The sequence below is a fragment of the Periplaneta americana genome, chromosome 12, assembly GCF_040183065.1.
Source record: "Periplaneta americana isolate PAMFEO1 chromosome 12, P.americana_PAMFEO1_priV1, whole genome shotgun sequence".
NCBI lineage: Eukaryota > Metazoa > Arthropoda > Insecta > Blattodea > Blattidae > Periplaneta > Periplaneta americana.
The window spans coordinates 148,616,012-148,632,570 of record NC_091128.1 but is presented as its reverse complement, the minus strand read 5'-3'; the positions used below and the strand labels follow the sequence as shown (position 1 = coordinate 148,632,570).

Below are 16,559 nucleotides of genomic sequence, written 5' to 3'. Positions count from 1 at the left end.
ATTTAATCAAAATACAGTACAGTATTAACAATGAGGGATTTTACTCACGAACTGAGCTGTCCATGTGGACGTATTCATTATGCAGTGTATATTATACTGTCTACAGCACATTAGCGTACAATATAGGGAATGAAGTTAAATTGAAAAATAATCATAATATGGATATTTAAACACATTTTTTAAAATGGTGGCCGTTCATTTCGATACAGGCTTCAGTTCTAATGCGCATATTATCACATTATAGACTACTGTACCTAATCCCAATTACCAGTTTTGTCCTTCGTACTAGCAACTCATGTTGAAATAATTTTGTACCTACTCTATAAGAGAGTACCTTACGTACTGTAAATTCAATCTTCACTTCTGCCCCATCCGAAAAGATAAAATTACTCAGACATTATTATCTACTATTCGTCCAAGTGGTTATGTCGTAGGGTCGTAGAAAGGGAGAAAATCACGTGACAGTTAATTACTTAACGAGGCCCTTTTACTTAAGTGTTTTTAAACAGTAGTATAATATTACGTAGACGTCCAGTTCCCAACAGAAATTAATGTTCTCAGAAAAGACAGCCCAGCCACTAGCTAGCGAATAAAATCTGGTGGGGGAAACCGGGATACGACGTAGGCAAATGGACGACAGTACCTGTGAGAAAATGATTCAATATTGAAAGCTCTTTCGTCACAGGAAAACGTGAACATATTTTTGGAACATACTGTTTACTATGACCGTAAGGCTACTATGACTGTATATACGGTCTTGGATCGTGTGGAGGACGGTTGAACTTCATTAGTAGAAGGGGTGGGAGTGAAGTACATTCAAAAACTCAGGTACAATAAAAATTGAAGTAAAAATAAAATGATGTCCCTGTAGTAGTGTCAAAAGTAACCTAAATAAATTGTGTCAAACAGTAACTAGTTGCCATTACTTTTCGAATGCTTTATTATTATTAATATGAAACATTATTATTATTATTATTATTATTATTGTTTTTATTATTATTTTTATTATTTTTATTATTATTATTATTATTATTATTATTATTATTTATAAAGAGGATCTACACATGCTAAGTTTCTTTACAGGGTTCATCTACATTCATAAATCTATACCATGGGACGCCATGTGTGGCCGCCCACTTGTCTGTCAGCAGATGGCAACTCACCAACTGGACGGAGGTCGTTTCCGGCAGTTCCTGCAAGATTTGTGAAGAACAAAGCAGTATGTTTTCATAGAATACATAGTTTCTCCCTGATATTTACACTACACCATTGCACCGTATCGCTTATTTCAAGGAACATAATGAACTCTTTTGAAATGGGTCTTTAAAAATAGATAAAACCTAGAAGCTTCGCTGACGATATTTCACCTTTAAAAAACGCATCACCTTCGGCCGGGTTTAATCGGAGGAACCTTGGGTGTAATGGTAACAAGTCCTGATCGACGCACAGCAGCCGAAATTATCTTCATTGTCCTAGACATTTTATCTTTCGTTGTCTTGTGGCTGTTTATTACCAACAAGAGACGGCGTTTACATAAGAAAGCTATGCTGTGTGTTTTTGTATTAACCTGGTGGGAAATTACAAAGTGTAAAAATAGTAACACAACAGTGATTAAAAAAAAAGGAATTTAATTGGGCTAATGCGTTCCACAGTCGATGCCGGCTGGCAGTGACCCAGACAATTTGTGAGATTGTGTACCTGCTGCGAGCGGACTGCAGGGCACCAAACGACATTGTGCTAGCGATTAGTACTCGATTCAGTTCTTCGCTCAGTTTTTAACATGGAACTAGGGTTACAGCATTACCCTTTATGGGAGTTACGACTAGTTAAAGGGCTTTACTTGTACTTTCATGGCCTAGGTTATACTTCTGCTACAACTTTGATCAAATCGAATGCGCAACCCATACTCATTATCAGGGAAAGAATTTCGGAACAGATGCACCACCCACCCACCCCGAGTATTCCATAGTATCGATTATATATTGTATATTTTCGATTATTACTAGTGGCTTGTGCAGCAAATGCTGCAAACTAAGTTCATTAGACATTCAAATAAACATTTTTTCAGATTTGTTTTCAATGAAGAATACCAGACATTCGGAAAGTTATTTGCTTCCATAATAATGAAAGATACTCTCTCTCGAGCCAATAGTGAAGAGAACCACGCATATAAATATCTACACCACACCGCCATTAAATATATGAAAAAGACCAACCCCACTTGATTAATAATTATAAAAATATTTAATTTTTAATAATATTATTATCTTATGTAAGTTATAGCTTTCAGTAACATACACTATATAGCCGCCACTCAGTAAAATATAGAAATCAAAATCTAATTTAAGTTGTTCCCTACATCTACTTATATAACCCCAAAACGTTTCACTTTCATATCATCAATATAGCATTAATATGTATAATTAATGAAAAATAGTCACATCATGGCATTAACTACAATAATATTTAATTTCTAATGGTAATAATGTCATCAAACCACCTCAAGTTTTGTAGTTTTTAATATCCAATATACAGCTGTACCCAGAAAATTACACACCACAGAATCAAACCCATAAATTCTTTTTAGTAAGTTAAGTTTTTAATAACCAATTTAATTTGAGTTCTAAATATGCCAGCATTCTTGCAGATCCTGGCCTTCGTGTAATATTGTTTACTGTAGTGTGTGTTTTGTTTTATTCTGAAATGCAACACGGCCGACTTGATGCTCGCTTCGCGAAAAAGCGAAGGGTATATCAAGTCGGCCGTGAATGCTATTAGCTAGTTCTCAAAACTGACGACAGATGGATTTTTGAAAATAGGAAAAGTATGTTTAAAAATTGACATTTCACTGAAAACTACTATTTTTCCGAAAAACTTTGAGTTCCAAGCTTCAAAATGAGGGGTCATTTATTAAAATCCGTCCAGCCGTTTTCCCGTAATTTCCATTACCATTTCAAATTATATATATAGATATCAAGTATGCCATTTTAACAGTACTAAATACATAGTACTATAAACATGTATAATTTAATAAAACCAACAATAATGATATTAAGCTCATATTAGTCACCTTTGTTATACAATATATTACATTTTATTCAAAATAAAGTTAAAGAAACGAAACAAACCAAACCTAAACTTTAAACATAGTAACATTAAACTTTCAAACAATAAAACATTGGCATTAATACAATGTTAAAAGTAAGTTCATATTAGTCATCTTTATAATATATTATAAAATACTAATTCTACTCAATTTATACTGCATTTTTGGTCCAGGGAAAATACTAGTCTTTCACAAAAACACATTTTTACTAGTATTTTCTCTGGACCAAGGAATTAAAAACAAAATTGATGTAAAATTAGCATTTTACCATGGACTTCACTGGAGATGTTCCGTTTCATCTTCTCCGTTATCCGAGTGATTTCACAAAGTGCTACGATACGGCGGTCCTGTGTCTATCATTTAATACCTTGTAATTTCCAATGACATCTCCACAGGAGTTCAACTCGTTCACTTTTAAATTTCTTCAGTCCCATCCCAGGATTGCATGTTTCGCAAAACATTTCACTTCTAAGTAAACCACATTCGCATAAAAAAACCATAAACATGGCCTACATGTCTTTATTCATGGATAAAGCTACTAAAAAGTTTACAACTTGTTTATAATTCCATAATTTCCATTTCGAGGCCTATATTTTAAATCAAGAGGGAGAATTTGATCCACTTATTTTTTTTTATATTTAACTATAGCAATCGAAATTGTCGCCATGATTATGATCAAACTAATTTACAACCATATTGATTGGTTGGCAACATAATGAAAACAATATTTATCGATCACTTAATTGATCGAAACGCAACTTCCTTTGACCATTTTTTGTGGCTTAACATATTTTTATACTGGGTGTTCAGTTCAAAATGTGTCATGGCTCGCTATATGCCGTCATGTGGCTAGCCGATGAGCCTAGAGAATTCAATCTTCCTACACTTCCGCAGAGGTGTATAACCTAAGAGGCAGAGAAGTTGCCTAGCAAGTACGGCGTTCATTCTGAAGAGTACGTACCGATACGTACGGTAACGCCGGTAGTGGCAGGAATGTGAACTGTTTGGAAATACGTACTGTCGGGATATGGGGAGAGGGTTAAGACGATTACTTACGTATTTGTTGACATTAACTTCGACGGTCAACATGGACACAGAGCATTTGATTTGTGTTGTGGAATGTTACCGTACGCAACCGATGATAACAAATACCCTGCGTACGACTTGCCGGCGCAAAACATAGTTCGAAAGAGGTTATGGTAGCACACATACCGTACAGACCGCCATCTGTTGCTACGAAGTTCAAGTTATACCGTACACGTTCTCAAGTTCAGATTAAAGAACGCCTTAAATAATAGGCAACTTCTCTAACATATAAGCTGAAACTCGCTTCAAATCGGTGACCCAACAACAGTGACGTCATGACACACTTTGAAATGAACACCCAGTATTTAGGGTGGGTCCTATAATGCATCTGTTCCAGGATTTCCAGGATTTCTATGTAAATACATATTTACTAATAAAGCTAATATCAGTTATAATTTGGATTACCTTTATGTTTCACAATATGTAGAGTTGAAAAATGCTACTCTTATTTTCAATATTTCTCCATATTTCAGAGTTTAGTACGGGTAAAACTCAAATGCTAGGGAGGTGATAACATTTGTAGGATAAGCAACTATGATTGGTTGAAACACGTTGTTCCGTACCGTTTTATTGGTTAAAAATAGTATGACGTAGTAAAAGTGTAATAGTCTTAATAATTATAGTCCCGTCGCTTTAATTTCCGGCAGCCAATCGCGTTGCAGGTCGGCTACATTTAAACGTGTGCGTCTTGTGATTCGCTGATTCATTTCTTAAGGCTCGATAAATACTTAATATAATCGCCCGCCATTTTAGCTCTTTCGTTGGCGTTCGCAGAAAGCACACGAAGACGTTGTTTGCCACTCAATTATTTGCTGACTTACATTGCGTTTGATTTATTATCATAGGATCTACGACATGATAATGTTTAACGGTGTGGCAATAGATTCCTCGTATGGTAGCTCGGCAATGTAAGAACAAAAATGGCGAACGATACTACCTACCTAGACTTTATAGAGCCTTCACTTTCTAAGACGTAAGCAAAGAGGCGGAGTCACGCCGGAAATAACAGCGTCAGGAGTATAACTGAGTAAGAAACTCAGTATGACACTTTCAAAGTCATTGTCAAGAGAAGCTGTTATTAAGTTTTTGAAGAATTAATGCGTACTTGTTGAACTTTGCCTTTATCTCGGTGGTAAATATTTTCATGAAGATAAATGATACAGCTAAATACATTTATTTATTTAGTACTTAACCAGATCTCTGTCTTTCTATCTCAACGAAGGAATCTGTCTAATGCTCTGTGCTTACTTTTAATTCGCCCAATGGTGAAATAAACATTATCAGCTACTTCTCTCCCACACAAAATTCAGTTCTGTGGGTCATCATCCTTGCTATCAACCCAACTTATCACTAGTGAGTGCAGTTGCACTGGAATACGTTTTCCCAAAGCAATCAGATTTTTGTATTCGTCAGATATTGGAGAAAAAAAAATGGGAGTATAAGGGTACAGTACTACATCAGTTATTCATAGATTTAAAAATGCATATGACTCGGTTAATAGAGAAGTTTTATACATTATTCTTACTGAATTATGTATTCCTAAGAAACTAGTTCGATTAGTTAAAATGTGTCTCAATTCTGATGGGGAATATGTTGAAAAATAGCTCAACAATTGCTGTATTGTTCCAATAAATCTTTTCATGAAATTGTGTTTACTTTCTGAAAACTGCCCTAGGGAAACTTACTTTCTGGACGGCCATCGTATGAAGTAATTAACGAGAAGGCTCCACCTTGTTAAATTTAAATGTGGAGAATATAAAGACAGAAATGTAAAGAAATATGAACACTGCATTTCAAATCACAACCATCTTACGTGGTGTCAATTACAATTTGTTAACGCATCATTGCTAGACATGTTTTACTGCTTCTTTTGATTGGAGCGGCATCTGAGAAAGCCTAATCAATAAACAAACTATTATCTTATCTCTTCAAAAGAAAGCGCCCTCTTTGACACCGCCTGGGTATTAAATGAACACTCAGACTATAGCTAGCTAGCTCACTTACCCCCACCATAAGATTCTTACTATAAGCTACGGCGCACGCATGCATTTGGTTTCACGAGGTAATAAATGACAATATAAACAAATCCATCAATGAATCCTGATTTCATACCCCAAAACATTGCGCTAAAATTTGCCGTGACCAAGTCTCCCGTATTTTTCTCGTATATTCAGAAATTTGGCCACCATACCCCTTATCTCCTGGCCTAGTTGCCTCATGAGCAAAAAGAGCAGATGGGGTACGTTATCAGTGGACACAAGTTTACTATACCGAGAGCTTTGATTACGTCACGAGGTGGGGGAAGGGGTCTTACCTACAAGGTAGAGTCCTTGTACGCGCAGAGCTCTCTGATGTTACACGTGCTGTCTTGGATAGTTTTCAATACCTGTGCATTTCCTGGGGTATTTGAATTTCCTGTTTTCTGCATATTCTACTTTATTGGTCCTTCTACACTATTTCCTGTATTCACTTTTTTCCTATCACAGTCCTAATTAGTTCTATTTGTGTTTACCGTAAGTGCAAAGCATTTGTTTGCATTTACATTACAACATAGTTTACGTTATGCCGAAAGAAAAGAAGCCTCGGCATGTACAATTGCAGCGATTTGTTGAGGAGTTCAGATCGCAGGACTTTCCTACAGATAGTGAAAAACTTACATGCATGGTATGTAAAGTCGATCTACTGGGGAACAAGAGACACCATGTACAAAAACACTACAACTCCATGTAAAAGACACAAGGAATGCTTTAAGTTGTTGAATTCGAAAAAAGTCGAAGCTATTCCCACGAGTTCAAATATGGAATGTGATTTTTACCAAGACTTGGGCCACATGTTCGTTAGGGCAAATATTCTATTTAAAAAACTGGAACACCCATGTGTGAGATCATTTTTGCAAAAATATACAGGTAGAACACTATCCCGACAATTTACTCTGCGTACGGGTTATTTAGCAAAATGTTATGAAGATATCTTGGGTGAAACTAGAGAAACCTTAAAAGATTAAACATTGTGGGTATCTATAGACGAAACGACAAATATTGCAAACAGATCCGTTGCTAATGTTATTGTTGAGGCACTTCAAACTGAAGGTGTGGGCAAAATGTTTCTATTGACATTCGAAGAGCTAGAGAAAGTAAACCATGTTACTATTGCAGCTCTGTTTTAAAAATCAATGCGATTATTGTGGTCTGACGAAATGAAAGCAGAAAAGCTTAATGAAGTAGGCTATATTGTCGTGCACTGTAACAAATGCAGTCATGAAGAGCAAAGTAGTACAAATTAAAATACTATTTTTTATGTTATATTTATATACAATATATTGTTTTTTATGTAGCTACATTAATATCATGTAACACAGAACTATGTATGTTGTAATTAAATGTACTGTACAATATAAACAATAGGTTATTTAATATTATAAAGTGAAATTACTGAATAGTAAAGATAATTTGCTGCAGGAACTGTACTCCAGTCGTCGTTATTGTAGCGACACGATGACATTCACCCCCTCCCTTCCTTGCTCCCTAATACATTGCGATATAGCGCATGTAGCAGTTAACGGTTTACGTACACCAAATGCTCTCTCTGCTCATGAGTGGTGCGGTATTGGTATAACTTATGAGGTTCAGACCTGTCATCGGACAGTTGACTAAACAACATCAGAAATTGATCACTCTACCAAACCGTGATGAAGAACAAGAAGAATTACACAAAATTATAGCATTCATTATTGTAATCCACGAGCCACCACTGGTCTTCCTAAATTTTTAAAATGTTCATACCACTTCAGTTGTTTTGTTGGCTGTAATCATAAGGTCTATTGAGTGTTTTTCTGTAATTTTATCTCTAATAACCACATTGATAATATTTTATCTCGCTTAGGTATAATTTCCGATTCTTACGTGCAGTCATTCTACAAGAATAAATACAAGATGATGCGTAAGTAGGTATACAGTAATAAAATATACTGTAGTTTTATTAAATACACCCAGGGAATTCCATATCTCACCACCGCTGGCATTTACCAAACTTTGGAAAACAAAGTAACAGCGGAGTTAAGTACATCCAATTATTAGTATGTAATCCTCATTTGCAGTTAATAAAACTCTATTATATTACTTTATAGCTACTTATGTACCTCCCTGTGTACTGTCCGACCGAGTGGTTGTGTCGCAGAGTCATCGAAACGGAAAAGTCACGTGACAGTTACTTACTTTACAGCAGTGGTCGTCAGCACTCGCTGAAATGTGCAATGGGTACGCGGTGCCGTCCCGTGTGCACTTTCGTGCAACAGGGAGAGATAGAGAGCATAGCTACGAAAGCACTATAGTGCACAACGTTTTCCGCGGGTAAGAGAGGCTAGCCCTAGCGTGCTCTGTGCTGACGACCCCTGCTTTACAGGATCCTTTTCTTTAAATTATTTTATACAGTTGTATAATATAATCGTATTATGTACGTAGAGTTACAATTCCGGACAGTGAATATTTTCAGTAAAGAGCCTAACCCCAGCCACTTGCCTTTACAGAGGGGTCAGCAGAAACGGGTGGGGGAAATCGAGATATGACATAAGTTAACCACTCGGACGGACAGTAGGCCTACTATGATTTAGCGAACACCAACGACCTCGGACACTATACTAACCTTTTGATCCGGAGTCCGTGGATCCATTCCTGAAAACGATTAACTTTAAAGAGACGTAAAACCTTTCGCAAAAGGGAAGGAAGTAAAGCTTGGAGGAACGTGTCGTAGATTTGTCACATGAAAGAACACTATGCCTGATAGAGGACTCCAGTCAAAATGTGTCGACATTTCTCGCCCAGGGGCTCGTTTCACAATGTTAGAAAATTACAAATGAACAATATACAAATCACAAGTAAAAGAAAAATACACATTCTTGTAAACCCTATTTCACAATGCAATCTTATAAATTTGTAAAGTTTGAGAAACTTTACAAAATCGATTGAAGAAATTTACAAACGGGAGTGTACATTATGCAATTTCGCCAAAAAGAGTATGAAAAATCGCTAAGGAGCAGGGCTAAGTTTCCGTATTTTTACCACCATCAATGAATATGTTTATATTTCATCTTAAAATAGATTATATAACTTCGCTAAACTGTATTTCAACAACAGAAAATATAAAACTTCGCCAAGAAGCTTTTAAAAATCTCCAGAGTTCGGTATATTGGCGACGCATCCTCGACACTCAATTTCAGAAAACACACCTTTTTCGATGCAATCATAAACACACCCTACCATAAGAGAAAACCAGAAGACAGCACTGGAACTTACTAGGATTCAAAAGATGATGGAAATTACATCGAAATTAGTCAATCAGGTATAATAATACCATAATTTAAAATTTTAACTCAGTAATGTCGTTATTTATTTAATTTAAATAACTTAATAGTTCATCAGAGATTACAGAAGTGTTAAAGGAGTGTATTCAAGAATGAACAATTATCTTTGTATGCGGAACAATTAACATAATTTAAATACGTCCCAATAACCTCTTGTGACGTGAAACGTTTTCACGATCATATTCAGGGACAACAAAGTAACGCAGTTTCTTAGCCACGACGCGACGGGTTGGTAGTGAATTGCAACTCTTGGCTGATTCTAGGCAATGGAAACATCTCTGTTTCAATCTCTAAGCAATAATGTAAGTCCATACTCATTCATTTGCTTTCGTACTGTTTCTCTTTATTTCTAGTGTGTATTTATTGACAATTTTTTATTTTTTTTTATTTTTTAAGGGTATATTGGCATGCATATTTTTAGGACGTGAATTTCCGGATCCTAGCCTAGCCATTATGTATTTAATAATATTGTCTACATCATCCATTTAAAGAGCAATGGGTCAATGGGAAGTTGCTTACGCCAGCAGGCGACAGAAATAACGTAGTAACCCTTCAACTCACGTAAGAGTCTTGGCAAGTTATTGGTACGGCTTTTATTTCATTGATAACTCGTGTTATCTCGCAGTGCATAATTTGAGTCGGACGCCTCTTTGCGTCAACGTTCACGTAATCAGATAAAAGAATTTGCTTTGCTATATAACGCACGTAATTAAGTTCCAGATAGGCATTTTATGTTAAAGTATTGCGCGTAGAAGCATAGCTTATTGCGATTTAATGCGAATCGAGCTGACATAAGCACAACGTTAATAAAGACAGTCTGTGCACGGAAATCAGGACAATTATGAGAGATAATGAAGAACAGAGCTTGGATTTATATAATTGTATGTCGTAACTGATAACTAGTTTTGTCACACAGTCTCTTAGCACTTCCGAATGACATTGCTATGTGGATAAACGTGCTGCGATTAGCAGAGCCGTTTTTTTTTTTTGGTACCGTAAAGTGGGGATATTTCGGACGCAGGGGTAACATCAGACGGTAATTCAATTTATCATATTTTATGTTGGTGACACCAATTCACCAATGTTTCTTTAAAAATGTGAAGAAACCAACGAATTAGATACTAGTATCTAACTCGTTGGAAGAAACATACAAGCGATACGAACATAGTAAAAAGCGCGGAAAAGATGCTAAGAACTGGTGTTACCAACATAAAATATGATAAATTGAATTACCGTCTGATGTTACCCCTGCGTCCGAAATATCCCCACTTTACGGTACTAACAATAAACGCAAAAAATTAGTTTTAGTTGTGGTTAGAGATACGTACACCTTTAGTATTAAATATAGTTCATCCATGACAATATTTTTCACGCGAATTTTACATATTCTTATGAAAGTCTTAATTTGCGCGATAAACATGAAAAATAGTGTATTTTTTCTTTTCTTAAATTTAAAAGCAAATGCTATCTCATTTTTCGTGAAAATACTTGGTACATAATTCTGTGGCCGGGAGGAAAAAAGTCTTAATTAAAAATTTTATACTTTTCAGGAGAGCAGTAGAAAGATTGAAATTGGTGTCAATTATAGATTTTCTTAATTAAGAGGTTTTTCTTGGATATCATTTGTTTATATTTCTTCTAAAATAGGTAATGTTGTTAATTTAACAATTTTCTTGATTATTTCCGAAAATAGCCGCACTTAAGCCCTTTTAAGACTAGAATTCAAACTGAGTAGAAGGGACTATTAAAACATAAGACCTTTTTCATGTCAAAATAACTGAAAAATGTAAATTATTAGGAATGCAAAATAGGTCTTAAACAATTATAGGACTGTTTACCCTGGTACTTAAAGTTTTAAAAGGAAAGGGCATCAGTATGTGATAAAATGGCTAAAATACAACTCCTCCCGGCCGCAGAATTAAACTTTTTGGCTTTCTCTTATTTAACAGTCAAGTACCCGCCGTGAGTAATGCCAATTTTGTATTATGTATTAACACATTATAGTTATGCATGTATTGTGCATGCGTCTCTTTCATGTCCATATAAAAGTACAGTGCATACATTTTATCTTTCCACGCTCGTGGAATTAGAGCGGAAGCGGGAGTGCACAGCGCGACTCCACACATGCGAGCGTGGAAAGATGAAGTGTATGCACTATACAAATAAATAACTTATATATATTATATATATATATATATATATATATATATATATATTTTATATATATATATATATTTCAACCGCCCATGGCGTATAGCTTTTTCAAGTCGGATGTGTGTATATAAATTAATATATGCGAAATCCCTTTGTGTATAGGGATGGACTCGATCACATTGTTCAGCTAATTGCATTTACTTGGCAATAAAAGTCGCATTACCGTTCCAAAATCTTTTAATTTTTTATTAATGTAGGGCCCAAATCGAATATAGACGTTACATGTCTAAATGAACACGGTCTATCGCGAGTCCTCGGCATCAACCCCTTTGATTTGATTACCCCCTTTTGATTTGATTACCTGCTTGGGTTTTTCCGAGGTTTCCCCTAACCAAAAGGCAAATGCCGGGTAATCTTTTGGCGAATCCTCGGACCTCACCTCATCTCATTACATCTCGCCAAAATGTTGTAAAAAATTGCACAAAATTGTAAAAATTGTAGAAAATTACTAAATTGTAAAACTGTAAAAATTGTAATTGTAGCCTAATATTGTAAAATGTTGACTTTTTCCACATCTTAAAGCTTCATTGCTCATGTAAGATCTATGGAATAAAATAAACGAATGAATGAATGAAAAGTAGTTAGGAGAAGGGTATCTATTTGGTAGAGGTACCCCTATCAAAAGATAGGTTCGCGAATTGGTATATCATTTGCACACATATTTCGAGAAAAAAAAATAAAGAAAAGAAAAACGATCGACTATTTATTTCAATTTCCAAAATAATAAAATGTGTGTAAATTTTTTATAAAATGTGTGTGCATTTTATTGGTTGGTACGAATAATTTTTAACAATGGGTACCATTGGACACGACATGTCCAAAGCGTCAAATGTAACGTTGGTTTCATCGATGGACATGCCGTCAGCTGTGGAGTATAACTCTTAACGTGACATACGTTAGTATGGTTGTTATTTGTCTGAATGTCCTACACCATTCCAATTAAGAATGACAGAATAATTGGTACTATAATAACAAAACGAGAACGATACGTTTATTTTTAGTATTTGACCCGTCAACCAGCATAATAAATTTATCTAACTAAATAAACACAATGTTGGGGTCAACTGTCATTCCAATAAGACGATTTTCCCTAGTTTCATCATCACATTGTACTTTGTGTAATAAATTATTAGGCCTAAGCTACTAATAAACATCCATAAAGAATTCAAGTTGATAAAAATATTACTGAAGGATTTTTTGCACTTGTATTTCATTGTCCCCAATAGTCACATTTCATAATTTTAGGATTATTTCCACGTATTTTCATCACAATTCATACAATCTTACATTAGTTAATTAATGTATTAAACGACTTGTTTCGTCTTGATTCTACGTTGTTGATACATACTTTTAATACTTAGGATATAATCACTGATTAACTTTATATTTCTTTACTGTGTTACCATTAGGAAATTACCTGGTTGACTAGTTGCAAAGTGATATTCTATTGTTAACACAGTAAAGAAGTTATAAAGTTAATCAGTGACTAGTATTAACTTTAATATTAAGGCTTTATACTTTACAGGAAACCTGGATTCAAAAATATTTAGAAATGTTTTATAGAACTCATTAAATTTACTGTTCATATCACTTTGACTCTACTGATTCCCTTGTTTCATTTTTAAGATTTGTTTCGAAATTATTTAATGATTCTCTGTTTATATTTCTGAATCTCACTTTAGTTGTTTTTTTGACGATTTATATTAATATTTATATTTAGAAGTTGAGCATCATGATCCGAAAGACCATTAATTATTATTGGTGTTGTACTAGATATACCTATTCTTTCCTTTCCAATAAATATGTTGTCTATTGCAGCAGCTGAATCCCCTTGTATTCTGATCGGAAAATTTACAATGTAAATTAAATTGAAAGATGCTAGCAATGAACTTAGTTGATCTTTCCTATTGCTTTCTGTTGGATAATCTACATTGTTGTCTCCGCAAATAATGCATTCACGTTTCAGTTTCTGAAAGTATTCCAGTGTCTTTTCCAATAAATGAATAAAATTTTCATAGGCTCCAGATGGTGCTCTATATAGACATATTATAATAAAATTATATGCATCATTTTCTAATTCAACAGCACAAATTTCCCAATCCCCATCTTTGCAAAAATGTGAAAGATCAATATTTTTCAAATTAAGGTGAGATGTGAGAAATACATCCTCAAGAGTTTGTCTGTAGTAACTAGCACCTAATTTATATCCTTCCAGTGAGAGGGACAATATTTGCAATTGTTTGATATAGTGTTCGGTAATATATAGCACATTCGGATTTAAATGTTCAGTATCTAAGGATGCAAGGAATTCATCAACCTTATTTCTTATACTTCTTATATTCTGATGGAATACACTGAATGTTGTTCGCGTTACGATTTGATGATTATGTTTATTAAAAGATGAAAAGAGTATGTCTGGTCGTCATAGTTAAAAAAAACAGTCGCTTCGAATATCCTTGGTCAAAAGAGAAGTGTAGACTTTAATAATCAAGCATTAGAAGTCCTTCACAAAATTTTACATCTGGCCTCAACATTTATATAAATGACAGGAATGTGTGATAAATGTATACAATAAGTAATACAATGTTTATGTGTGTTTTCTTACCCTCCCCCTCCCCATAAAATTGAGAGTTATTTATATATTATATAATATGTGATTTTTTTTCAGTAAAATGAGAGTTGATTCAGTGCGGTAATGAGTTGATTACTCCACTCAGTGCTGTAATCACTAATCGGTATCGTTACCATGGTGAAATAAGTGTGGATAAGTAAGCATTATTAAACGATCGTGCATCATCATTTGAATGATATTCGATATGCACTCTCTTAGCTCTAGTTCTAATATTACAACGTCTCATAGAAAAGTGCTCAGGTCTGCCATCTCTTGGTGCTTCTAAGAACGATGAAACAGATTGGAACATTAATTATGACTATAAACCTGAATATACCTTCATTCTCGATTCTCTTTAATGTTGGCAGTGTAGAGTTCTGTAAAATTGTCATACAATATTAATGTAAAATATTTTAAATGTCTTTCATTAAATGAACATTACTGATATTAGAAACACACATTGAATGGTTTAAGATATTTAATATATTTTTAATAATGTTCCATAAATAATAATTTGAAAATATACAGAAAATGAGTGCAAATATTTTGACAGATTATAAGTAGAAACAATGCCAGTCGAAAATTCCTCTGCAATTTTCTTCTTTACTCTAACGGTTTGTGTAGTAGGCATATTTAGCAGTTTTTTTTGTAAAAAAAAAAAACATTTAAACGCCTGCAAGGTTACGCTACCCGCAGGAAGAAATTAATTTCCTCTACTCCGCAGACCTAACAACCTCTATATCTAGATTCAGATTCGAACCCATGTATTTTCGTCCGATATTCCATAAATATTCCTATGATGATGATGATGATGATGATGATGATGTAGTACTATACAGTACTACAGAAATCCCACAGTCAGGACGCTTTTTTTGTTTAGAAATATACCACTGCCTATTCACTTCATTTGTTTTACTTCCATTTCGTGACCATTTTGACCCCAACTTAAAATTATTATTATTATTATTCCCGTTATTTCTTGTTTGGAGACACTCATTTTAGTTAATGCCTTAAGAATGTAATAATAAATTAGTCTTACAGCTCTGGTGAGAATTTGCATTCCCTTGGGGTTTACTGGCTATTTATTTATTTATTTCAGTTCCGGGCTGTCGACGCTTTGTTCACATTGATTTTCTCTTGGGTATTATTTGTATTGATTTTGAAATGCCATTCGACATTTTAGTTTTTAATAAAAATGTATTCAGAGGATCACCATTTTACGAGTAGCTACGTTCTCATTCTAATACAAATTGTTTCAGTTTTGTAATATTTCACAACCTGCTACTGAGAGTATTTTATCGGCATTTGTTGTATCCGTTAGTTTAACAGTTTCACACTCGTGGCGGTAGCATCTAAGAAGTGCAGAATGATGTGCTAATTACACTGAATGGTGCATGTGCTGGTAGGAAGTGGTGATTTTGGGCTCTGGTGCAAAATACAGTAAGCAGTTTGTATATTTTTCATATGTTACAATACGAGATCATATACAGTACATTATGTAAGATCACCTATTGATTTTAATTGTGGGCCTACGCTAAATATCTGAAATTTGTCACTAATCCCTAGCATTAACTTGGAAGGTTTCAGGTCACATGTCCAGGGTCCACCTGAACTTGAAGCAGTAAGGGGATTAGCACCGGAATACTTTTGGTCATGAATAATTCAATATATGTTTTAATAGTCTTATGTCACCAAACGATAGAAATGTAGGCCTATTCGGAAAAGAATTTGTTTTATGTTTGCTGATGTTATTTTGTATTATTCAATCGAAAGTCATCATGTGTCTCCCGGAGAATAGAAATCAGCTCTGAGTTGTTGAATTTAGGAGCTTATAGTATCCGGCAGCTACATACATAACGCCTAGAGGAGAGGATAGCTAAGTGACAAGAGGTCGAAGACTATGACAAGTGTAGAGGAAAGGATAACTAAGTGACAAGACGCGGAGGACTGTAACAAGTTTAGAGTGGATTAGATGAGAGGCTAGATAAGTGATAAGACACTGAAGACTGTGACAAATTTAGAATGTTAGAGTGAGTTAGATGAAGGGGATAGCTAAGTTACAAGAGACCGAGGACTGTGACAAGTTTAGAGTGGTTTAGATGAGGGAATAGCAAAGTAATTTATTCTGTGTTTAATTTCCTCTCGAGTGTCATTTATATTTGAAGAGTCCACTGCAAGAATGA

At 34.7% G+C, this 16,559-nt stretch overlaps 1 protein-coding gene across 5 annotated transcripts in view; it reads left to right on the top strand.

Annotated features, from left to right (window-relative positions):
* The first annotated feature begins 1,201 nt into the window (after positions 1 to 1,201).
* Positions 1,202 to 16,559, top strand: part of LOC138710983 (PAT complex subunit CCDC47) — a 38,502-nt gene continuing 23,144 nt past the window's right edge. Inside the window, exon 1 of one of the 5 annotated variants that reach the window (XM_069842240.1) lies at positions 1,202 to 1,219. Coding sequence is in view for 2 of the 5 variants with exons in the window: in XM_069842238.1 (XP_069698339.1) it covers positions 15,764 to 15,816 (53 nt within the window). In the remaining 3 variants the exon portion in view is untranslated. Of the gene's footprint in view, positions 1,220 to 9,737; positions 9,854 to 15,673; positions 15,817 to 16,474; positions 16,492 to 16,559 lie in introns of those variants that run through there. The other 4 variants (XM_069842239.1, XM_069842238.1, XM_069842237.1 and 1 more) reach the window with 4 other exon arrangements.